Here is a 27,502-nt window from a genome sequence, read left to right on the forward strand (position 1 = left end):
ATGGCAGCATGGAGATAAAACCACAGTATTATTAAAAATGAAATAAGAATGTTTCACTTGACTTTGTGAGTAATTATGTGATTTAGGAAAAATATCTAATGTTATGTGTCCTCTGATTAAATCAAGTGAATTTAATCCGTACTATTTCCTGAAAATATGATAGGTACTTTGGAGACATAACAGCATGCGTAAATATTTCTAACACTAAAATCAGGAAGAGTAAAACATATTTTTCACATGAACCTCCTTGGATCATAGGAATCAGTTTCAGGCAAGTAGTGTTAACTCCCTCCTTAATCAACTATTTATTTACTCAAACTAGGCTCACGTCTTTTTTTCTATGGAAGATACAGCCTGAGTAGTTTGCCTACTGCACTGAAACTGACTGTCTTTCACACATCCCAACCTCACATAGCTCCCCAACTTTCATCATTTTAAATAGATAAAAGCAAAGACCCACCCCTTTCTCTGGGACATTCTCTTGCTTGGGACACGCGTGGTAAACAAAAACCACGTTAAACAAAGACAAAGATAAGATGCAAAAGAAAGCAAATGATCAAGAAGATAACTCATTCTGGCCAAAATCTACTTTAAAAATGATTAAGTGATGTATAGAAGTAATGTTTTATAAACTGCGTTGGGGGAAAAAAAATGTGTTGGTTGAATATAGTTGAATCAAACACTGCAAACTGTCTGTTTTTTTCTCCCACCTGCTTAGTATAGTGCAGTTGCAGTGCCTTATACATGTATTACCCTCTCTCTAATGTTCTGACACACACCAAAATATCAAGATATAGATCCTGTATCATGATGTGACCTTCTGTACAGAATTCAGAACTTTTTATGATTATTAGAAACTGAATACAAATTGAAGAAAGATGGCTTAAAAAGTTTATATTAAATCATAAAGCTTTAGCTCAGAAACACTTATTTCACTTAAGTACTGAATATATAACAAGGGTTGCCAGAACAGTTTCTACCTTCCCATAGATGAAATAACAAAGATGTAATTTTTTTCTTGACAAAAATAAAACAATATTCTCATATCCTAAGATATTTGTTTCTCATACAGAAATACTATAAAAATGAATTTTAATAGATTGAAAATTATATACAAATAGATTCTCTAAGGAAAGTATGAGTTCCTTAAAACAATGTTTCATTCCATAGTAAATTCAGAATATTCAAAATAATCCTAAGATTTATGATAGACTTTTAATATTACAAGGATAAATTTTAGGCTGAGAGGCAGGGATGCCACAAATTAAAATTTAACATTTTAACTGCAACTTCAGAAAAATTATCCATGGTAGCCTGATAACATACCTTCTTATTACAAACAAAATGTGTACTCTAAATGCATCTTGTCTCTAATCAGCATTCTAACTTACAAGTTGATATTGTAAACAATCTCCTTTTTTACTTTAATTTAAAATCTATGGTGAATTTAGATACTTCTCTCCAGATTTATCATCAACATTATAAAATCTTCAACAGTATTGGCTTAACTTCCCTCCCCACCCCCTTATGGGCCAGTGGTAAATCCTCACAATTAGTCTGAGATAATCAAAAATCGACGTACTTGAGATTCTGACAAGATACAATATACCCAAGTGCAGTTTTCCCCCATAACTTTGTTTTCTATCCAATCCAGCACTAATGTATGCAAGCATTTTTGGGAATGTATCTGCAATTATCCAAAGACTATACTCGGGAACTGCCAGGTACCACATGCAAATGCTGCGAGTAAAAGAGTTCATTCGCTTTCACCAAATTCCCAATCCTCTGAGGCAACGGCTTGAAGAATATTTCCAACATGCATGGACTTATACCAATGGCATTGACATGAACATGGTATGTATTTTGTTTCCAAAATGGAAGCTCCACAGGCATTATAGCTCCAGTCAAAATAGAAAAGCCAATCTCGCCAGCTTTGAACCCTTTGCTTTTGTTTTCCTCTCTCAAATGTTTATTTTCTCCCCTGGAGATAGTCTCTCATTTTCAATTCATGGCATTGCATGGTGCTATATTCTAGTTATACTGTGTGGCAAAGGCATTATAACATGATGCAAACTGATATAACTGTGTACAGTAGAGCTCCCACTCTGGTTAGAGTGAGCATCGCTAAGCTGGGACCTGGGCTTTTATGTGGCCTAGCTGCCAGAACCCTTCTTCCTGCAAAATAGTTGGACCCCTGTGCATTAAGATATAGCAAGTAAACAGTAATGACTACGATGTTCCCAGAGATCCAAGGTTAACACTCTAAAAAAAAAACAAGACATTTTGAGGATTTGTGGGAGAAGTTAGGGATCTTAAATATGTCATAAATATTTTATGATAGGAACTTTCATTTTTATGGTAAAGGTAATTTTTCTATATCTTAAACAAATAACTATATGCCCTCTTACTGTACCTCATTTAATGCATCTTTTCTTTCAAAAGGAAATATGGATTCTTTCATAACTTTTAAGCAAATTTAATACCAATGATCACTTTTCATAACCCTTTCCTCTATCAATGCTTAAAAATCAACATAATTATTAACATGACTATGGTCTATACAGCTCTTTTCATTATTAGAAAAATTATACACATTATTTTAACCTGGTTGTTGGGCTTATAGAAACTTATTGCTAAAGATAAATTATATGAATTTCTATAGCATACCATAGACCTATTTTTAAAAAGATTAAAACTATGGCGCCTTCCTATATAGCTACCCTTCCACTAGGAAAGGACCCTGTTTTTAAGAATCTTCAGAAAAAATATAACCCCTTGCATACAATGACATTGACAGCATAATACAATTTTGCATTAGTTAACCTATGTAATTTAAGTAGACACTTTTTTTATTTAACTAGTAATATTCTGAAAAAAAAAAAGCAAAACCTCAAAATTAGCAGTCAGGGTGAAGAAAGCATTGCAAATATTTCCCAATTTGAAAGACATATTTATATATGGATAAGTTTATCATCTTAGCTTCGTGTGAGATATCTGACTGAGAAGTAAGGGCATGCCATTATAAAAATTTTAATTCAGGGAGCTAATCAATCAGCAAATTTCATGCAAAATCATAACTGAGCTCTATGACTTATTTCTAAATATCCCAAAGTTCCTTATGAAAATTTAGTTGATAAGTTGATCTCACCAGGGCAACACTTTAATCTCACAAGAAAAAAACTTATAAATTGATTACTTTTTATATATTTCTACCCATATTTTTGTTTAAAGAAACTTGGGGATTCTCTAATGCTGGGTTGGCTAAAGCAGTATCAAGAATTTTTAATCAAAATTAGTGTCACTCAATTTTATTGTTTCATACTGCCAGATTATTTCAATAACTAAAAAACAATTATTTATTATAGCTCCTCTCTTCATATAATTCTAGTTTTGTGACCTTTTTTTTTGTGATAAAGTCTATTTTGTGACAACTATTTACCTTTCATTGTTTGACTCTATTACCTATAAATATGGTTTATATACCACTTGCCTATTTATTTACAATGTACTTATGAAAGATTTATCTCTTTCCTGTCTGCTTCACACCTTAATACATGGAATCACAACACCCACCGGTAAGAACAGGAGGTATTTATATCCAATTTAATTCTCGTGTAAATTGTGGAGAATACCCTTGTTATCTGTCAGGTTTAGAGCTTGTTAAATGATTTCCAATGTTAGTTCTGATCTTTTTTGCATGATTTAGCAGAGGAAATGCAAAGCAAGAATTTGGGGAAGATAACCTGGAAGAGGCCAAGTACAGAATAGAAACCCTTAACTTTAATAATGACTTGACCTCTAGTAACATTTCTGTACAGTTTCCCTCTCCCCACAAAAATTCACTTATATGCCCCTTCCTCCACTCTGGTAAAGGTTATGGGTATACGGTTTGCATTAGATAATTGTCATAAAGAAAATGTCATTCTCTTTCATCATACTCTATTTTCACAATGTAGGTGCTTTTCTTCCCCCCATCTGCATGCCTGTATTACATGATCCTGAAGTGTGTGAGCTCTAAACCATGTGCCACTGAGTCTTGCATGTGGTTTTAAGAGCTTGACTTTGCACGAACCTCTTGTTTGTACACAGTGTCTACATTTCTCATCTTATGACTGCAAAGTGAGTAAAACATCAAAGTGCAAGATAAGTCTGAAAACTCAGCAAAAGGAAGAAGTTTGCTAATTAAGCACAATGTGTAAAACAAAGTTGATTAGAGAAAATCAATGAAACTCTTAGGTTATTGAGAAGTGAAAAAAAAATCTAAGTAATTTTTTTTTAACTTCCAAAACCACATTGTTAAAATCTCTGTGTCTTGTCAGTTAATTGTTAAGTAAGTTGCAATTTAATAATAATTTCAAGTGATTCAAATTTATGTTGTATTTTACATCAGCATTCCGCCTAATTTCATTTAAGTATGACCTTAAATATAATTTCTCATGAAACATTTCAGGTCATTTTTGCTGTTTAATCATGTCCAAATGAGGTACAAGATATCCAATTGCCCTGTATTAATTGACTAAAAATTATTTTTCATAGCTAAAAACACTTGATTTCCTAATAGGTTACAAAACATAGGAAAGAACTGACCTAAAATGTGCAGCCATATTCCTTATTTCCTGCATCTTTTGCTTTTTGTGAAACAGCTCTTATCAGAATGTTCCAGAACCAAAAGCATACTGGGAATACTTACAGGCTCTCTTTCTGATGAACCGAATGTTTCAGAGTACAAAAGGAAAAGGGTCAGGATAGTGAAACTAGTTAAAGGAGGGTGTTCTTTTGCGTGTTAGGCTTAGGAATAGTAAATTGTTTCAAAGATGTCTATGGATCAAGTCTAGAGAACCCTTTCCCTTATCCTCCTAGAAATTAGACTAATTAAGAAGTACATGCATTCTCAGAATAAGACAGAAGGCTTGTCTAGGAATTTCCTCAAATCAAAGCTGTCGTCTAACCTAATCTGAAACACTCTAACATTATATACATAGATTTTAGTCACAGAATTTCCAAGAACTGAAAATGACCTTCCAGGTCAGTGTAGAATCAAGTGACCTCATATTACACACAAGAGTCTGGCACGACTGAGGAAGGGCCCCAATAACCATGGTCTATACATCATTCTGGATGGAGAGAAATAATCAATTATGACAGAAATTACTCCATAATTTAAAATTATATTGGCATGAAAGAAAGACCTTCTGAACATTTAATAACAAATGGTATTCCTTAGCTAAAAATTTCCCAACCTAGTAATGTCTAATAGAAAGAAAGAAAAAAAAAAGATATAGAATAGGAATTCATAAGATCCAAGCACAAACTCTCGATATGCCACTAATCTTGGACAAGTCACTTAATCTCTCTGTGATTTCATTAAACTTGTCATTTTCAAATATTTTTAAAACATTAGAACTCAAATATGCTAAACGTGTAAATCAACTATTATGAGAGATTTTCCTGCTGGAGGATGGATGTTCTAGTCCAACTGCTGCTCATTCTCTTGCTCCGTGTCATGGACCTCTTAGTCTCCCTTATGGGCCATCTGCTTTATACTATTCAAAAACCACTGGACTAAATGAGTGGAAGAATTGTTGATGGCAGAGAACCAAAGGGGACCATTTCAGGTAAAGACAAGAACAGGAGTAGAGGCACATATGTGAGAGAGCGCAAGGCAGAATTAAGGCAGGTAATCCAGAAATTATTTTATGAAAAAAAGAACAATTGAGTTTGGGAGGTTTGTTTGTTTGCTTGTTTGTTTTTGCCTGAGCATTAATGGAGGCAGTTTTAAGAGACGGATGTTGAAGGAGTTGGAATAAGAACCTAAGAAGTGGTATAAATTCTTCATCATGGCAGATAGGCGAGGCTTCCTTAAAGGGGGGTGGAAAAAAAAGAGAGAATGGGTGAAGGCATTGGCTTTGAGGATTACGGAAGTAAACCCCACAGCACTTGCACCACACGGTCCAGGCTCCTTGGTCTGGCAGAGATTAAATTAACTCCTCAGAAAAGAGGAGGTGTAAAATAGTGGCAAAGTTAAAGGGAAAAGTTTTAGAGATTTCAATCAAGAGTCAATCCGGTAGGCTGAAAATGCTTAGAATCACGGTGGGGCTCTGAGTGACATAGCATACATTTATAATGGGCCCATCAAACAAAGCCAATCAAAATGGAAAAGAAGATAATGAAGAACTGATATTGCTTCATAGTAATGCTTACTTCATGTGGCTGATGAGATTTCTAAGGAGGATTTTACTAAAAATTCGATTTCCTTTTCTTCCACTACTCTTTTCCAGCTCCTTTGTTATCTGTCAGAGAAGCATTCACTAACTAACAACTGACCTTAACTGACTACTGCTTATTACTGCTTATTACTGTCTACTATTATGTGCTTAACTACCAACACTGACCTGTCTTCATCCACATTCTAACTCTACTCCTGCAAAGACCGTGTTGTACCCATTCTCTGCACTTATTAAAATGACTTAATTTGTGCCGAACTTTCACATCCAAATCTACTCTACTCGTGGGCTGTTTTGATAACCATAGTGAAATGTAATTGCGAACTCTTTCAGTTATGTTCAATTTAGTGACTCATATAAAAACAATCCTCGTGATATTAAACTTCATCAAAACTATAAAGCAAAATTTACAAGCTAGCATAGCTTATTTTCACCATATTGTTTTTATTCCACTTTACCTTTTTCTAATGATTCTTTATATACTGAAGTTGATAAATATGGTCAATGAACAACTCTGACTGATTAGAATCATAGAGCTATAAATAAAAATAATTAAAAATTTGATGCCCTCATATCTAACTACCGCGCCACTAGGCAAGGACCCTGTTTCTAAGATTTCCTTCAAAAATTAAATCACTCATGTTTAAAGATATCAACAGCATGATACAATTTTTGCATAGGTAAGCCTGGACAATTTAGATTGATATTTTTGTTTGACTAGTAATATTTGAACGAAAAAGCCTAAGTTCAAAATTAGCAATCAAGTTGAAGAAAGCACTGCAAATATTGCCTAAGTAAAATAAAACACATGCTGTTCTCTACACTTTGATCCAAATAGCCTAATAAGAAAGGGGACATGGAGATTAGCAAAACCTACATTTAAATGATAATTACCCTCAAAACTGGCAACATCTTTTAGCTTTCTGTAAAACCTAGTTACCATTTAGGGGTTGAATTAAAATAATAGTTTTCTACAATGCACTTTAAAAGATGTTTTCGTCTGCATGTTGATTCATTGATAGGAATTGCCTGGCTCCACAGAAACTGAGTAGGTAGTAAAATTTTGCATTGGCAGGATATCTACTATTAATATACATACTTGCCTACTGTAGCCAGCACATGAACAACAGGTGCTTAAGAAAGTGCAAGGGCATGCCCTTCCTATTTTTCACCAAGGTTATTTACCCTAAAGTCTCTAAAATACCACAAAAAAAAACAATAAATACCATCTGGAGCCCCCTGACATGGACGATATCAAGCATAAGACAGGCATCTGGTATTTTCAGGTCGCAAATGATATGTGCTCTCATGTTTCACAAATGATGATGGTTACTTTATCCTGGTCTCCAACCATCATCAAGAAAGACTTATTTACTGCTGGCACCATGCTGCTTCCTTGCAAAGTGAGTTCAACAACAGTGGGATCTGATCTGTAGCAGTTTCTGAACCAAGAGAAATAATGACAGCATGGCCTGGGGCTTTAAACAAGAAAAACAGTTATTACAGAAATGCCACGCTGAGGCAGTGAACACACTTCTGTGCTTCAGTTTCTCTATTAATGTTCCCCTTACAGTACTAGGGAGGTGGAAATGATGTCTCAAATTGTTTTTTAACTCTTTAAAATGATGGTACTATTTGAGCAGAACTCTAGAGTGACATTTATTTTGCTCAACAGTGTGATGTGTTTTCGAACACTTTCTTTGGAGTCATAAGAACATAGGAATAATTCAAACAATTCAGTTTATGGTCACTTAATATGCAACATAGGTTTTGCCAATAGTAAAAACATAGAGTAACATCAAATTCAGTTTTAAAATATTCTTTGTATGACTAAGTCCATTTTAATTCAAATATCAGAGTAACTCAGCGTTTATTAAACCTAATGGAATCGAACCATCCACAATTTCTCCCAAAGAAATTCCAATATTTTCTTTAGTGGAAGAATTGTCTGGGACATTCTCAGTGGCCTGAGAATTTATATTTAAAATGGATAATAAATGTTCCACTCAATATATCAGATTTTTAAAATCTTCTTTAGGGGTGAAAATTAGCACAAGTAGTTCATCTAACCCAATTGATCATATAGCCTTAAGGCAGAAGTACTCAGAAGAAATTATGTATATTTATTTGTTTTTCTTGGTTTAATCATATGGATGAGTGTAGATGAAAAAATATATATATAATCATTGCCTCTTTCATGCCAGGTAGTCCCAAGGAACCTCTTTTAGTTTACATCTTTAGCTTCTATTGGTCAGGCAGTATACTCCCAGCAAAACTTTACAATAATGTTGGCGCTATCTGATTAAAACCTTTATTACTTGGGGTCCAGCACTTCCAGTGATGCATTTTAACACTCCAGAGCTATACAGCATTTACATATATCTCATAGTTCATTTTTCCCGCTCTCCTGGTAAGATTAGATCATAATACTCTATAACACACACAGAACTGAAACATACCAGTAGATATGTAGTTAGTCTATCATAATGGGAAGATAAAGCCAAGAACTCCCTTCAGATAGGTATAATTATTATTCCTGGATCATAGAGGTCCATTTCTAACCACTGTCTAGTTTGAACTGTGAATCACAATGTGTAGATGCCAGGAAAATGAGAACTTAGTAGTGTTTCCTTAGATGGGAGCTTTAGCTCAGAATCTAACTCAAATTTTATCTGCTTTATCTGTAAGCTGTGCTTAATATTCTACAGTAGCTGACATCAGCCCTTAGGGCAGAGCATTATAATAAAACAAGTATGGTTAATCAAGATGTTTCTTCTATGAATTACCTATTTACAGCAGTTTTACATATTTTTGGTTACCTTTTCTTATCATTTTATACGAACTTTTTATAAATTATAAATGTTGATGCTTTATCTGTCATCTATACTGCAAATTGTTTCCTAATATCTTTTTAACATGTTGTTTTTTATTTAAGATATCTTTTGGACTTAAAGGGTTTTTTTTTTCTTTAGATTTTTAATATGATCCAATTAGTTACATTTTCTTATATAGTTCTGAAATCCTGTCCTGTTTTTCAAAGATCTCACTAAACCTAAAAATTACAAAATTAATTTCTTAGATTTTCTTTCATTATATGATTAAAAAGAAAATTCTGTAATCTGTTTAAAATGAAGTTTTATAAATTATTTTTTTCACATTAATAGAAGGTAGTACTGGTAGAATTTAAATGTCATTCTTTTTCCTATTGATTTAAAATACCACCTTTTTAATACATTAAATTACCAGATATAATTGGGATACATATCTCTATTTGTTTATTCCTATGGCAATATAACATTCTATATTTAGTGGCTTACACCATACATTAATATCTGACAAGGTAGGTCAACTTGTATTAATTTTTTTTTTTTTTTGGCTATTCGAGAGTACTTATTCTTCTATATAAAATATATGACTATTTTTATTCAATAACTTAATGTTGGGCTTGTGAGATAATCCAAAGATCAATTTCCAATCTGGCTCACAGAATCAGAAGTTGTAACCAGTAGCAAGATCTACTAATAATTTCAAGACTATATGTAATTATAAGGCATAAGCAAAGTGTGGACAGCCTTTCTTGCCATATTAGTATATGTTCTGGTTCAGACTTAACATAGGAGTAAACAGTGTATGTATGTGAAGACATAACACTTAAGCTGAGAGAAACTCTTTTGGTCATTAAACATCCACATTTTATAATCTGGAAGTAGCTTTAATGACATTTTCCAGAAAGCCATCTCTTATAAATCTATTGATGAAAGGTTTGATTACCATTAGCAATCTAGACTAGTTACATTTTAACTAAAAACACTCCATAGATAGGAACTACTCCACACCTTTAGTCTCTTTCCCATGAGTAAGTTACTAATATTTTGTCATTAGCTGGTCACTTTTCTTTACAGGTGTTCCTTGGGAAGACAAAGAAACCCTTTCTATAACTCTTGCTAACCATTCCTTTTCTATAATTTTGTATTAATTTTTACATACTTTTGGTATTTCAACATGAAGTCCTTATCCCTGTTGCATATTAAAACCATCTAAAATATGTTAGATGAACTTCAGTGCTTCAGCTCTACCCTACAACAATTAAATCAGAATTACTTATAATAAAGTCTGAGCATTAATATTTTTATGTCTGTTCTAATATGTAGCCAGGATTGACAGCCACTGGTTTATATCTTAAAAAATAAAATCTCCTTCAATAATACTTCATAATTTTCTTTTTAGAAATTCTTACATTCATTATTAAAATTATTCTCAAATTTTATATAGCTTAGTTGAACAAATGAAATATATTACATATTTCTATTTTTACCTACTTATAAATAATAAAGAGTAAAACTACCTCCTTTATAGTCACCTTGAATTCTCTTTCTCATTCTGATGGAATTTTTGGGGTTTTTTTGGTTAAATTTAGTTTTGTTTGGTTTTGTTTAGTTTGGGTTTTGGGGGAATTCCCTTGAGAATTTTCTTTTGAATGTTCTAAGTATGTAATCATATCTAGCAAAAAGAGATAAATTTATTTTCTTTTTTAAAAATACAATTTATTGGCCTTTTTAGTTCACTAGATTCTCCAAAACATTTTTGAAGGGTAATAGCTGATTTTAGTGAAAACAGCTTTATTATTAAGACTAATATTTTTTAAATATCCTTGTTTTTCTGAAGTAAAGATACTTTGTTTTTACTGGCTAGTAAATTATTTTAAATGTTGCATCTATTTTATGACATTGGTCAGGAAGCATTTGAGATCTTACTTCTAGATATACATTGTCAGTTTGGTTCAAATAAACTCATACAAAAATTTTAAATAATAATAATAATGTCATTGTTCTATGATTACATGCTCTTTGAATGTTAGAAAGCATCTATAAAACCATGTGGTTCACGTGGGTTTAATAGCAAATCTTTAATCATCACTCTAACTCTACTATGATAATTATTTATTCTACTTCTTTTTTGGTCAATATTGTTAATTTATATTTTGTTAAGAATTCACCAATTTCATCTAGGCTTTCAAAATTGTTTTAAAATTGTGTGTAAGATTCTCTTTTAACTCATTTTATTTTTCTGTATCAGCAGATACATCTGCTTTCTCATTCCTAAACTTACATATCTTTGTTTTCCCTTCTTTCCTTTAGCAGGACTTGAAAGATTTATGTATCTCATTGGAGTTTTTCAAGGAACTAACATTTGGGTTAATTTATCCTTGCCACTATTCTTTTTATTTTTAGCATTTATCCTCATTAATCCTCACTTTTAGATTGTCCTATTATTCTTAACATTTATGTTAAGATCTTTCATTGTTTGAGTCTTTCTTTTGTAATAATGAAGGCATTAAGACTACATTTTCTTTTCAATGCAAGTTCTATGCGTCCATGGGTTTTTATAAGAAATGTTCTTTTTAAATCATGTTTAAATTATTTTTTCTTTAATCCAATGGTTAGCATAGATTGTGGCTCTTAATTTCCATGTATTTCTGATTTTATGGTCACTTTTTAATATTTTTTTTCTTATTTTTTGGATTATAATCAGAGTTTATGGACTATATAACATTTCTATTTGCAGAAATGTTTAAGTACCCACACCTAATATAAAAGCAATCTACGGTTGCATTTTTTTTTTTAATGGTTGACCTTTATCAAGGTTTTCCAAAGCATTTAGCTTTATTTCTATGGAGGGGGAAGGAAACCTGCTCTCTCTCTTTAGACATATTTCACTCTTTCATGCACAATATAATTGAATTATATAATTTCACTAACAACTACAGTTGCCATAAACAAGTTTTAAAACATACACAGTTGATTTATAACTCAGTTGGTAGAAGTAGAAATGTGAAAGGACACAACTGTGTTTGGAACATTTAGAGTACTGGGTAACCAGAATTAATATTTTACAGAACAGAAATCTGATAGGTAGAAGAAGAAAACTTTTATTTTGAGAGCTTCTGCTAGTTTGCTCAAGTCATCTAATTTATGATACAGACCTAATCTTTTGGGAGAACAAATACCCTAACTGGCATAAAATGAGAATGGCATGTATGCTAATTTCTATTCTTTGTTACTTACGGATAAAACCAATAAATAAAATGAACAGGAAACAATTTATATCTCATCAGACTAGGAGCAACTTTAGAAATCCAATCTGATGAACAACTATGGCATTTCACAAGAATTGAAGGAATTTGGGATTAAGTTTAAAATCTTAGTTCTTCCACAAATAAAAATCTTTAATGCAGTTATATTTCAGCGTTCACGTATGAAAGAAAAGTAGGCTACTTGCTACTCTATACTCCTTATATAAAGTTAATAAATGAATCAAAAGATTCGATCCTACACTATTACACATGAGAAATGTTTCTGAAACATAAAACTAGATTCAAGTTCAAGATGCTGTATCAAGTGCAAGATGTTACTTAAATCATTCTTTTCCTCACCTGAAGGTGGCATTCCCCTACTTCATGAGTAAGCGTAGCTCATTTATAATTAATCTGTGTAGGAAGAAGTATTTGCAAAGTATTCAAAAGACCCCTTCTCTAGTTATATTCCGTTCATACCTTCCCTCATTTCCTCTCTCAAGCAATTGGGAGTTGAAGAAAAAGTCCTAAAATTGCTTCTCAAGGTGAAGATTCCTCTTGTTACCTTTAGAAATTCTAGTGGGTTTCAAGGTTTCCCTTGAGACCTCATTTCAGAAATTGTAATGCACCTTTTTTAAGTCAGGCTCTTCCTGAATTAGCAGAAGGACTCCAGAGTCAGGGTGACAAGGACATGGATGTAAAAGCAATAAATCCCCTCTGCTTACACATTATCACCCACACTCCAACTCTTCTTTGGCCCTGACTTAATTTGGGTCTGGTTAAAGTTCAAAAGTCTTGAAAGCAAAGAAACATCTCAGTCATGCTGTTAACTGGAGGCAGGAGCTGCGGGAGAGGAAAGGGGAAGATGCAGGAAGAAAGTCTATGTTTTATTTTTCAAGGAACCTTTACTTGTACCAAAATTTGTTCAGGATTTATGACATTATTTTCCACATTTTTGTGTGGCAAGTTTTTATTTTGCTCATCTGTTTTTTCCCCCCTAAATAATGTAACTATGTGATAAATGTTGAAAAGTCACATGCAGGAAAAAAAAAAGTTTCCTTATTTTCATCAGCCACATAGAGGTAAAATAAGAAAACAGATGATGAAACCATTTGAGCTTTAGACTAGGGTTATATATTTGTATTTTAAAACTACCAAAAAAATCTACCAATCATGATCAGTGGTTAAACATGAAATATTAAACATGTAACCACCAAGGAAACATGAAAACTATGTATTTCCTATTCCTTAATGATAAACCATAATCACAGAAATGACATGATCTGAGATGACCTCGAAATTATAGGTTCCACTAATGAAAGACATTAACTTCTAGAAACAACAAAAAGCAAGGTTAGTATCTTATCAATGCTTAAAGGTTTATCAAATACTGAATGCCCACATGGCAAACAATAATTCTATTAAAATCAGAAAATACCCTAAAATATGGACTGTAGACTTAATATTTTATATTGAGACTGAAGATTTAATATATTACTTACATAATCTATTTGATAATCATGATTGAAGTTTACTCCTTCATAAGGAGTAAATTATGTTTTGATTGATCTTTATTTGTCATGATTTAAGTGTTCTTAATGACCTGGAGATTTACCCAGAAAATTTCCTAATTTTAGTTATCACAGTTATTAAAGTTGTTCACAAGATTAATTTACTGTTTAGGAGAACCATTCACCACACTTAGACTGCCTTTCTCACTGTGTCCTTTCAGCCTGCCTTTAGAAATGTCCCTTGTATAGCTATGCTGTGGGAAACAAATCAAAAACCACTTATTACAACACAGATCGACTCTCCAATACCATCTGGATAAGGGATATCTATTAAAGAATACAATATGAGCCTTTTCGAAAAAGGAAATACAACATCTAAAAACACTATAGAAGCCTAGAAAGAGTCTTGATTTAAAAAAAAAAAAAAAAGTCAGTTGTTGACTCTTCCAACAGAACCTAGAAAATGTGAGCCTCTAAGAGAGTGTTTTGAAATCCAGGCTAAGAAAGAGCAAACATTGACTCCTGTGTTTTAAATTTGAGGAAGGAGTAATAAAGTTTACTGTCAATATATTGCGAATATTAAACTACATTTGGAAATCCTTATCTATCAGCCGCCAGGTAAAAGTTGAAAAAGGAAATAAGTTGCTCCCTTTTCTTTAATCACGTGGAGGTGGGGCCAGTAGCATGGAGGCGATCCCTTAGGAACAAAAGGAAACCTTAAACTCCTGCCTGGAAAAGACAACCATGAGTTTGAGACTGCGAGTTCACCTTTCCCACACACAGAATATACAGTTAGTGTACTAAGACAATATTACAATGAAATTTTATTATAAAAGAACTATTTCAAGAGAAAAATTTTATATAAAGCAGACACCTTGAAGGGTGACATAATAGTGTTACATGAAATATGAGAAAAATCTTCATTAATTATGATATTCCTCTACTTGGACTCCAGTGACTGAAGCCCAGGATACATTTCTCTAATTATAGTCTATTATGGACCTGGACCAAACTTCTTTTTTCAGTTAGGCCCCATTACATAATATAGATAATATATTGTTTTATTAGTATAAATAAGGTTAAATAAAGTTAAATTTAAAGATTTACTTATTAAAAAGTTAGTAAGACTAATGTTTTGATGAGCACACATATCAAATCAGAAGTTGCAAGGCTTAATTAATTTCAGCATACATTCACTTCTAAGTTTTGTATTCATTGTGAATGTTAATGATATTGTAATATTTATCCTATTAGGTATATGTCAGCATCTGGACATTTGAGAGAAGTTTAACATAAAGTTAAATACTTCTGAATTAATGTTTGATAATGTTTGATAAATGCCTACTATGGAATAGTTCATTATTTTCATTTTCAGTCTCTCTGCAAAGTTTTATTTTGATTTAATCACATTATTTTGTTTTGTAGTTGTTGGGTTATTATTGTTTGAATGTCACATTGCATCCTCCAGTACTAAGCTATGGAGTAGATTTTTTTTTTTTTTTTTTTACAATTTCAGAAAGCATTTTTTACTCAAAAGAACAAATGTCTCATTTGTCTTACATAATTTGAGAGTCTCAAAGAGTTTTATCTACATAAATTCAAGTAAAGAGAAATTAATTTTCCATCTATAAAATATTCAAGTGACTTTATACCACAATAAAGACATGGAATTTTTACTACCTTGAAAAAAAATTCTGAAACTTTAGGAAGTTTTAAAAATATGCCCCTATAACAGTCAATATTAGAAAAGTGAAATTGGAGCTTTCTACTCACTTTAAATTAACTGGTATCTTGAGGGTTTGTTTGGACAATTGTTAGTATTATAGATGTACCTTATAAACATCAAATTTGGCATAAAAAGCAAAACATAGAAAACTATGGTTAAACCTATAACTTTTTTTTTTTTAATCTGGGCATTTAGAGAAAGGTTTGAGAGCCAGGCATGTTTTCAGAACATGTTTCACTCATTTTCATGCTCCCATGCCTAACATAGTGCCTGGTATGTAGTAGATACTTAATAAATATTTGCTAAAAGAACGAGGACTACTTTTCCTAGTTCAGGCCATGACACTGATTCTGGGTGATGCTCTGTCATCTTTGAAGTCACACTAAGTTAATAAAACAGTGGCTCGAGATGCACAGTAAAATGTGCTTTGCACCCTCAGAGCTTCAGAATATGACTGACAAGAAGATTGTTTAGACAGTAGTGGAAATGATCGTTAACAACCACTAAACCAGGTCGTGTCCATTTTGTACTTTGTAGCCGGTTTGCTTGGCCTGGTAAAATGCCAATTTGACTGCTAAATGAGGAAGTTCTAAGTCAGGTAGTTTAACAGAGGAACTAAACTAAACCACACGTGCACTTGCGCATGCACACACTCACGCGCGCGTGCGCGCGTGCACACACACACACACACACATACTTTTCTTCCTACTCTTTTTAGAATTCTTCTACCTTTGTTCCACTACAGCTCCCTCTCTTTTAATTCTCCTTTTTAAAGTACCTTTACTTAGGCATAACCCAGATTCCAAAGCTGCTAACTTATTTAGGACATCTAAACTTCTTGGCTAGTAAGAGATTCAATTACTGAATACTAACTGCTGTTGAGTTTTACTTGAGGGAGCTATGTACCTGACTTAAAGAAATTAAGACAGTCGGTTAAGGGCTAACAACAAAGGAAAGTTTCTTAATCTAGACAAGTCTTTCATGCCAAGATCTGTGTATCTCCCATTGTATACGAAGGCTTCTCTGTGGAACTCTGTGGCACCTCCGACTTGAGGTCCTTCTTTCCAATGGGTGTCACTTCTAACGGTAATAAAATTAGGAGATGGCAACAATGAACAGGGACACTTGAGAAGAAAACAATGTTGAAAAGTGTTCCCAAGTTCCCTTTAAGGTTTTGTGAATGATTCTGAGTATTGGAATTCCAAGAACATATTTGTAAATTGATTTAGTAACCTGCTTTCAAAAAGGATTTAAGACAACTCACAGTGAAAATCTAACTGCAAATAACCCAAAACTTTGAACACAAGTCAGAAACAGGGAACAGAAGTTAGAGAGATGAAAGGTAAAAGAATTCTTAAACTCTGTTGAGGTTATGGAGCACAAATTGCTTAAACTCTTGGAAGTAATAGAACACAAAACTTAGTGAAGAATTTCTTATCTACCAAAGAAAGCAAAGAAAGAACACTATTTTTAGCTAAAGAGAACATACCAGTTTTTCAGGAACAATAAATATGTGTGACCATAATAAGAGAGAGAGAGAGAGAGAGGGAGGGAGGGAAGGAGGGAGGGAGGGAGGGAGAGAGAGAGAGAGAAGGAAGAAAGGAAGGAAAAGTCAGAAGTAAACTATCTTTTGTACAACATATAGCAGAAGTGCATGGGATGATTTCCATACAATTGTGGGCACAACCTTGTGAAGTAGATATTTTTCATCATTTTTACAATAGAAGAAACCAAATCTCAAGAAAAGTTAAGTGACTTGACCAAAGTCACAGCCAGTAACTGGTGAAAATAGGACTTCAACTTATGCCTATTTGATTCTATAGTTCATATAACACACTCAGAGAAATGAATAACCTACCTCTCTCTATCTCTTCCATATCATCCAACTCAAAGCATGCATAAACACCCATGCATGTCCACCACACACACACACATGCCCCCAAACACACACACACACACACACACACACACACACACACACACACACACGTTTTTCTTCTGTATGCAAGCTATACTCAGAGAGCATAACTGAGAAACTTCAGTAAAGTGCCAGAAATAGCAACTTCGAGCTCAGTATTCTCATTCCATCTCCTATGCTGGAAACAATATCTTCCCCATTTATGTGACATATAACATTATTTTTTTTTGGTACCTTGTTATAACCAAATCTTAAAAGAAAAATAGATATATCTGATTTGTTACTTGGTATAATACTTTTTACAGTTTTATCTGTATGGAGACATATGAGGGTTATGCTGAGACCACAACAGTGGACTTCAGGGGAAGAAAGTAAATTATATGCAAAGATACCAGTGAAATAGGATTTTTTTTTCTACTATAACACCCCCACATAAAATGGCCCCACTTCAGAAAACAGCGTCCAAACCTAGCTTAACTCCAGTGTAGCATTGCTTAGAATCCAATGTGACAGTTTAGACAGGTAGACAGGATCAGTGAATTGGAGGGCTGGTTCCATGAGAAGAGCTGGGTTGTTTAGGATTCCAACAAAGAGTGAATAAAGAGCCTCTAGGCCGCAAAAGCAGAAATGGACAAAGATTAGGCAAGTTATAATTTTACAGAAGTCTTCAGTCCAAGCAGGAAATTTGTCAGAATTTCCCGTTGTAGACAAAAGCTACAGTTAAGGGGAGAGGTTTCAGATGAGCCCAGGAACTCAGGTCTGAGACAGGTAATACAGAAACCGCAGGATAAAAGTCTGAGTTCCAACAGATATGCGGAGCTGGGTGAGCATTGTTTAACAATTGGCACACTATTTTTGGTAACCTATGACAACTTTCAGTATTATAAAGACTCTTATTCTCTGGCAAAGAAATACGGATGAAGTGACTTGCACAAGCATTGACCTGTGGCAACTTCATGGCCAAAACCCATATTCTGTGGGTCTTTTTCTAAAACATTCTTTATCCTTATCTGTGAGTAAACTATACAGTGAAGTAGACAAGATCCCAAAGAGTGGCTGTTGTGTTTTGGATCTCTTGTTTATCCTTTTGTATTATAATCACCATCAATCTGACCAATTGTATCACACAGTGGTCCTACAGAAGCAAGATCTCTATGGCTGCTTTAATATTTAAAGCCATAAGAATTGTAAATTAACTCAAATATAATCTAACTTGAAGTTCTTCTATAGGTCACATACACTTGAATTATCTATGCAATAATTCATGATTATTTTTAAATATATTGGACAGCAATAACAAGGTTGACTCAAAAACGTAGGAAATTCTAAAATTACTTTATTAGGCACTATATAATGCCTCCTCCCTCTTACCCCAAAACATATTAAAATAGATCTATTTTTACTGACAGGCTAAAGTTAACATGAGGATTCAGACCTCAAATAGCTAAACGTATACAGAGAAATAAGAGCTGAGTGTCATTATGCACTGAATATTGGGAATTTTTAAAAATCCTATGAAATTTTATTCAGTTTAAACTGAGTCGTACTTGTCACAAGCTATTGTTTAATCTTTTCCACAAGTTTTAAATTAATCACTGAATAGGCTGTCAAAATAATAGCATATTAGAAGCTTCATGTATTCATTATAAATTCTGGCATAATTTTCAATTCTGAAAACTGAACCACACTTTTAAAGTATGTTTTCTGTTCTTCTCTTTCTCTATTTTCAGTGCTTTATAAAATATTTAGTATTAATGACATGCATATGAAACATAAAAATTCCAAGTACACTCTGGTATATGACATTTACAAATACCATGGCTATTACAGGATCATTACTTTTACTAATTATAACTAAAACATACACCAGAGATAACAATCCAGTTGACTTGAGATGCCTTCAAAAAGTTGTCTTTCTAGTTGTACCACCTTTCATTAGTTATGTCTTATTAATGGTCACATTGCATTATATCTGTGCACAATATGATGCCAAATAACAATGTAGGGATTAAGAAACAGTGTAAAACATTGTAGGCATTACATTTTGATGAAACATCATTTGTGTGGAGTTTGAATGCCTCAGTTAATTTAGAGAACAAGTATTTGAGTTAAAATTTTAACGTGTTTAGCAAACCATTAAGGAGGGTGAGGTAGAAGCATTGTGAGAACTTCTGTGTGACAATTACTACACCTGCGGTTCTGTGAGCAAGAAATATAATTTATTTCAGGTGGAGGTATCCTGTGCGTTGTAGTATGAAACTCTTTACTTTTTTTCTTTAGGTCCTCAAGGGTTTCCCAGAATGTTTACAAGCTGACATATGTCTACATCTCAACCAGACTTTGTTGCAAAACTGCAAAGCCTTTCGTGGGGCAAGTAAAGGTTGCCTTAGAGCTTTGGCAATGAAGTTCAAGACTACCCATGCGCCTCCAGGAGACACTCTAGTTCACTGTGGGGATGTCCTCACTGCACTTTATTTCTTATCCAGAGGCTCCATTGAAATCCTCAAAGATGACATTGTGGTAGCTATTCTGGGTGAGTGTTTCAAGAACTGGATGGTGACAAATACAGTTACAAGCTAGTTCAATGCAGTTTAAAATGATAGAAAATAAAAGGACTAATCTATTTACTTATAAGTACAATTTAAGTCTGATGGATAACTTTAAAGTTTTATTTAAAACTCAATTCAAATCAAGTTAACCTCTCAAAAAATGTTTTCTTGACTCACTCTTTTTCTGATAGTATTTTTCTTTTTATGTTAGAGGATCTCGGATTCGTGCTTGATCACTTAACACCTTAAATAAAATGTATATATTTTTAAGTATACTGGCTAGCATGTGTCAATGCCCTATTATGAACTGAGTTTATGTTTTGACAAATTTCATCTACTTGTCACGCACTTTTACCTGCTGTGTACCATCAACATTGACTAGCTTACTCTTTGCTTATTTATAGTCATGTAAGCTAATTAAAATACAAAGCCCATGCTAAATTTAGTTCAGAGATTTTCTTTGATAATATCTATACTGTAATATCAAAGATGTAAATAATTTCAATAGATTCTTCTTTTCCGTTTCCATTTCCATGTAAATCCACACTTAAAATCCTCACAAATTATAATTATTCATTCTACTTTTGAAAAGCTAGGTATTTATTTAAAGTCAAGTGAATGTATTTGCTCTAATATCAATTTTTCTTATAAAGTATGACATCTGATTTCTTCCCATTAAATTAACATTTAAAATAAAAACATTACAGCATTTTTAAAATCTGACTGGAACTTTTTTGCTTCAAAGTCATCGATAGTTTCCATAAGCAGGTATACATGAACTTGTCTAACAAAAACAAAATTAACAGATCCAGGAAGTTTTTTCTAAATATGAAAAGAAGCTTCAGGATATATGTAATAAAGTATTATTTTACACTTCCATTGACAGTCTTTAAAAGTTATATAATCAATAATCTATCAGTAGTTATTAAGCAAGTATTCCATAGGTACAATTTTTAAGTGTCTTGACATTTAGAGACAGAAAAATGTAAGTGGCCATGACATTCAGGAAAAATATTATAAGAAAACTAAACTTAAGAAGTGTGTAAAGGTTTTGACTAGAGTCAGAATGTATGGGATTTAATCATGGCTACTCTCTCCTTCCCTTTACTTCACCCAACTGAGAAGGTAACCTTGACCTAATCAGTTTATCTCTTTAATCCTCTTTTCCATATTCATAAAATTTGTATAATGATGAGTCATTTCTTTATGAGGTTACTTTGGGGATTAAATGAGATAATGCATCTAAGCATTTGACACAGTGCCTGGTACCTACTTAGTCCTCAGTGAGCATTTGTTGTTGTTGCTGTCATTATCCTTATCATTGAAGGAGGCCTGGTAAAGCAGGTGGTATGTGGCTAGGAAGAGGCCCTGAGGAGGGCCCAGCAGAAACCAGACACTGAGATAATCCCAAGCTTGGCGAGAAAGCAGAACAAACTTTTAGAATAAAAGTTATCTGTTTAAAAAATAATAATAATAAGCATGACTACATATGTTGATAGACTATCACTAGATTAATTTAAAAAATTTATTAAGGGCATATCTAAAAGTGGTTACTAAAGGAAACAGGTATGTTCAAATCGTACCCCTAATTTCTATGTGTTAAAAGTGTTCCGCCATAACCCCATGCTTGGCATCACTGGCAGAGACCACCGTGAGATAGAAAGTTCATAAATCTGACTCACCACAGCCTTTCTCATATTACTGGATTGATCAAATTAGACCAGACCTTCCATATGGCAATATGGGGTATTGCAGACTAAAACAACATTTGCTGCATTCTAGTTGTTTAGCCAAATAATCAGAATAAGAAAATAATAGGGATTGGACTAGGACCAGCGCATTGAGGCAAATTTCACTCAGCAAAAAAAAAAAAAAAAAAAGACGGGGGCAGTCAGTATGAGGTACTGGAATTTTGCTGCCCAATGTCTATTGGGTATGGAGTCTTACATTTGAAATCTTTAGTTCAGAGATTGGTCGATGGTCCCTTTTTACTTTTATGGGGAAAAATATTAAATTCAGATTCCTTTACCTCCACTTACTTTCTTTTTTCTTTTTTCTTTTTTAAGGAAAAAACGATATATTTGGAGAAATGGTTCATCTTTATGCCAAACCTGGAAAGTCTAATGCAGATGTAAGAGCTCTCACATACTGTGACTTGCATAAGATCCAGAGAGAAGACTTGTTAGAGGTTTTGGATATGTATCCTGAGTTTTCTGATCACTTTCTCACAAACCTAGAGTTGACTTTCAACCTAAGGCATGAGAGTGCAAAGGTATATGTTAACTGTTTGCTTATTTTGTACTTCTGACATTTTATTTTATTCTTGGATTGTCCAAATACCTCTGAAATGTCAAGCAAAATATTTTAGCAAAACTTTACTAATACTGAATATTTGGAAGAAAAAGCCAACTTAATATTGGAATTTCTAAATTATAGGGAAATAATTCAGTCTAATTACTTTCAAATATATTGAATAACTTCAAGTAGGTCAGTTAAATTTGACCTTTTAGGAGTTCTTAGGTGACATACATATTTAAAACAGGCTTGGTTAATAATGAATGTGCCAACTATTTGTGAGAAATGGATGATTCTAGACTATTGAAAATTCCCTAAATGATTATAGACTATTGAAAATCCCCTAAAATATCTTGTACAGAATAAAATAGTCTCTCAGCTACTATTTACTCCATACAATGGTTAGCAATCTTTTTTAATAATAATGAAAAATTAAATTTATTTAAGTTTAGGTCCATATTTAATACAATTTCCAAATCACAAAAGTGTAAATTAATCAGGCTTATACCTGAGTCAAAATTATTGCTGCAGGATGAATAACATGGTCTAATAAAAATAATATTTTAATAATAATAATAATATTTAAGTGATTCTACATAAAATTTAACCTAGGATGAGTTTTGAAAATGTTGCCCTTATATCCCTCACTCTCCTCCACTATGAAAATGTGTCCCTATGATCTACCAGAATTCTAAGAATATAGAACTTATTTTACAGCCCACGATTTATTACCAGGTTATTTCTCCATGATCTTCCCCCTAAAATCCTGTACTTCCAACTTCAATTCTAAGTTCCGTTTTTGTCAGAAATCAACTATTAGGCTTTTGACACTTGCCAATGTATTTTAATGCCATACACTCTCTGGAAAAAAAAGATCATCAAGTCAATTGTTAGATAAAAGGTAGTTGGTTTAATTCTCCCTGAAGTTACAGTCATTCCCAGGTACTGTGAGAGCCCTAAAGGTAAATTTCTAAGGTAACCAGGGTACCATTAATAATCTGAAGCACCAGCTCAGATCATCCTTTTCAAAACACTGAAAAGTTGAAAAAAAGTATGTGGGAAGAGGATCAAGTTATCAAGAGCATATTCTTTTTTTTTTTTTAATAATGATTTACTTCAGTACGTTATCAAATCCTAGTTTAATGTCACCAACTTCATTATGATTTGTCTTGAAAAACAATAAACATCTCCCTCAGATAACTTCTTTACATTAAAAAAAAAATGTTGAAGCAGCAACCAAATAAAACAGGATCTTCCATTTGTTTTATTTATTTGGTAGCTTCCATATTTATTTACAAAACTGATAATATTCAACGCAGTAAACCAGAGGGGTGGGGGAGGAGGAACTGGGAACAAAAATAATAAAGAGTTCAAAGCACAGGGTTTATTGAATTCAACCGTATATTGATTGTTGTGAACTTTGACCTTGCAATCATTACCATGTAAATTAAACATCATAGCACATTATAATTAGTTTAAACTTTTTTCTCTGCAGTAATACACATTCTGCAAAGTCTTTTTAAATTATTATTTTTAGTTTAACTTTACCAAGTTACATAAAATATATTCCACAGAAAGGAATATGTTGTCTCCAAATGTTGACAACATCATCTCCAAACATTTCTGATAAATGACTTCTAAAATATGATTTTCTCATCAGATGAAACTATTAGAATAAGTTCATTTATTTTATGATTTGGAGAACACCATTAAGCAAGGTATTGTAACTGTTTGCTTACAATCTAATAATTAAGTCTCACAGTGGTTGAAATGATATGAAATAGTAGAGTTTACTGATCATACGTTATATTCAGATTGAATAATTTTCCATTTTATCTTCAAATTCTGTTAACAAATGTTACTCTCTTACTTCAATCACAGTCCATGAATGACTCTGAAGGAGACAACTGTAAACTACGAAGAAGGAAATTATCATTTGATAGTGAAGGAGAGAAAGGTAATTCATTCTATTTATAAAGTTTGAATGTAGAGCATATGGTTATTAGCTCTTCTTACTTGAATGTTCATTATACTTCTGATCTTAAGGGTAAATTTTATTCAGGTTTTAAAAAGGCAGATCTTTTGCTTTTTTTAGTAGCTAGTGATGTGGCTTCTGACTGACAGCTCTCAGCGATGCTGGTCAACAAAGCCATCTGATTTCTGTAAGAACATCACAGATAGAGATATAGAGTAGATTTTTTTTTTAAGGCCAATTAAAAACAGTTGAATAACTGTGCCTCAGAGTTCTGAGTAGTGTTGTGAAAGGAAGACTCATGATAGGCCAAGTGCTCAATCCCCTCACACATGTGCACGACACGGATGAAGGTGGTATTTGTTAGTCCTCTTCATCCTCCAACTCTTTGAAGCATTTGCCTTTCTTTATCCTCTCTAGGTTTTTCTGTCTCTCTAACTATTCTTTGTTTTACTCATATATTCAACAAATATTTATTTAACTTTTCATGTGTTTACAGAGCCACTCAATTTCTCAGAAACAAATTGTGTAAAAAAGCCCTGCCTTTTCTAGGAAGGGAGATGATATGCCCTCTATCATTCGGAATACAAATAGTAGGCACTGTAATGAGAAAAAGCATGTCTCAGTGGGAACCCACATGAGAGTACATCTAATTGTGCCTGGGCAGATGGGAGAAGTCTTTCCCAATGAAGCTTTAACTCTTGTTCCATGCTGATCCAACAAACATTCTAGTCTTCACCTTATTTGTCCTCTCAGCAGAATCACTGTGAGCCAGTTCCCCTATTCTTGAATACTCTTTTCTTGGCATCTGTGAAAGGCACTCTTCCTATTTTCCTCCCACTCTCATTAATTCCATGAAGATAATTGCAGGATCTTTATCTTCTAACCTAGTTATTCTAGCTTCTCAAGGCATAGTCTTAGGCCCTCTTCTCTTATTCTGTATCATACTCTTTCTCTGGGTGATCTCATTTATGCCTGCAGTTTTATTATATTCTCACACAGGAGATGTGCATATTAACTTTTCAACTTCAGACAATCTGAGCTTCTATCTCATATATTCAACTATCTATTAAACCATCTGCTTGAAATCTCAAAGACAGTTCAAACTCAACAGTCCCTAAACTGAACTCATGTCCCCTGGAAACTTGTCTCTCCATCAGTTGTCACATCTCTAAATGGCACCAGCATCTAATCAATTGCACAAACTGGATATATATCTAGGTGCCAACCTCTCCATCAATTCTGGCAACAAGTTTTCTTGTTGCTATCTCCAATATGCCTCCATTTAGTCTTCAGATTAGGTCCCTTTCGGTTCACCTTTTTACATATTCACAGCCACAACTCTGGACCAAGCTACCATAATCTGTCACCTGCAATAGTGAATTCCCACCTCTAACTTGACCTTCTCAGATATTCTCCACACCAAACTACTTATGAGTTTTTTTTATAAATGCAGTTATGTTTATGTCACCGACATATTAAGAGTCCTCTAAGGACTTTCCATTCCCTAAATCCTTACTAGTGTGGTCTTTGCCTACCTCTTCAGTTTTATCTCATATCACTTTTTTTTCTTTTTTTTTAACTGTCTTAACCTGATCTTCCCCAATCAGCTCCTCTCTTTTGCAGAATTTATTCCAGTTGTACTTTTGGGTTTATCTGCATCATTATTTACTTAATATTGTCTACCTTTATATCATAGGCCCTATGGAGGCGGGAAATATTTAGTCACATAAAGCTTCAGTGCTCATCACAAAGCAAATGTTCAAAGAATATTTGTTGAAAGAATTAATGAATTAATGAAACAGAATTTGAGCATCTCCCTTTCAATTCTCTTCCTTTTTTTGCTTTCTTAATCCAAGTTCTTCTTTTGGCCCTCTTTTCTCTTTTAATCTCACCATAGGGGAGCTCAGCTATATTTACCTTCAACTTCCTCTATATTTCAAGTGAACTAAACTCTCCTCTTGTTCACGTAAATTGTTTCTGTATTTTTGCTTATATTATTACCTTAACTGGAACTTACCTCCCTGTTCTAAACACACCAAACCACACACACACACAGCACACTACTTTTTATCCACTAAAATTACACTTTTTGTGTGAAAATTAATCTCCAGAAATACACTCAACATAAACTCTTTCTTGATTTCCTCAAATGTTTCTGTTTCCTTTCTCTTATGAATTCCTAAAGGCACTTTTCTCTTGTTATATTGTCAAAATCTGTCTTGTACAGTGGTTGGTTATTGGTGTATTTGTCCTTTTTCTCTACCAAACTATAGATTCCTTTAGTAAGGAATGGTTGATAAACATTTGTTGAATTGGGCTAATTGTTGAATCCTCTGGCTGATTGCAGAACAATAAACTACTCATAAATAGGTGATAATTTATTTCGATAATGTCTTTTATTATTCTCTTGGTGACTTTTCTCAAATCAGAACCATTGCTGTCAAGTTGTACTTTCAGAGACTAATCTAAATTCCTTATCCTGAAATTAATCTTTTATTTTGATCTTGCTGGAAATGAAGAACAGCTTGACAATGTTGTCTATATAATAATATCCCCATACAGTTAAAAATTTATTAAATCTCCTTTCAATCATTTTTCATTTCCCCATTCTCAAGCTAAATAATCTAAAGTTTTTATCTTCTGGGGAGGTCTTGAGAGCATGCCACAATATATATTGTGCTTAAGCAACTAAACATTTCTATCGATTCTGAAAAATTCCTCCTAACAGAAGGCTTAGTCTATGAGACCATTTTATATAGATGGTAAAGTAGTTGCCTATCTCCCTACAGCTCTTTGAAGTTTCCTGGTACATCAATAAGTAAGCATAATTTTGTTAATATGAAAACATGATTAACTTCAGTTTTCCAAAGCCTGAGAGCCTATTCTAGTCTTTAGGACTCCGTGTTGCTCTAGACAATGTAAAAGTTACTAAAAGCAATTAAATCCCTGTTACTTCAATCTAATGCTCTGTAGGTGGCCACCTATGTTATACTTCTTGATGTAGAATCAACATCTAGGAGAAAAACATACATATAAGCAAGTATAACTTCCAGAAGATAATTGATGTTAGATGATATGGGGATACATAAATTGAAAGCTTCCTATGAAATGCATTATTTTAGAGTTATTTTACTACTCATATGAAACAGTACATTGAAGGCAGATATCTAAGAGCACTAAAGACTGTGAATTAATCAGCAGAGGCATCAAGAACCAGAGGGAAGAACACAT

General features: G+C 33.2%; 1 protein-coding gene across 6 annotated transcripts in view; it reads left to right on the top strand.

The window, feature by feature from the left end:
* The window catches only part of KCNH7 (potassium voltage-gated channel subfamily H member 7), a 405,071-nt gene that overhangs the window by 354,701 nt on the left and 22,868 nt on the right, over positions 1-27,502 (top strand). For 3 of the 6 annotated variants that reach the window (XM_016146430.2, XM_016146428.2, XM_016146429.2), the window contains 4 exons: positions 1,655-1,855; positions 19,731-19,985; positions 22,068-22,273; positions 24,178-24,253. In XM_016146430.2, coding sequence (XP_016001916.1) covers positions 1,655-1,855; positions 19,731-19,985; positions 22,068-22,273; positions 24,178-24,253 — 738 coding nt within the window. The remainder of the gene's footprint in view (positions 1-1,654; positions 1,856-19,730; positions 19,986-22,067; positions 22,274-24,177; positions 24,254-27,502) is intronic. The other 3 variants (XM_016146424.2, XM_016146426.2, XM_016146425.2) reach the window with 2 other exon arrangements.

Source organism: Rousettus aegyptiacus, unplaced genomic scaffold (genome assembly GCF_014176215.1).
Source record: "Rousettus aegyptiacus isolate mRouAeg1 unplaced genomic scaffold, mRouAeg1.p scaffold_m13_p_2, whole genome shotgun sequence".
Taxonomy (NCBI): domain Eukaryota; kingdom Metazoa; phylum Chordata; class Mammalia; order Chiroptera; family Pteropodidae; genus Rousettus; species Rousettus aegyptiacus.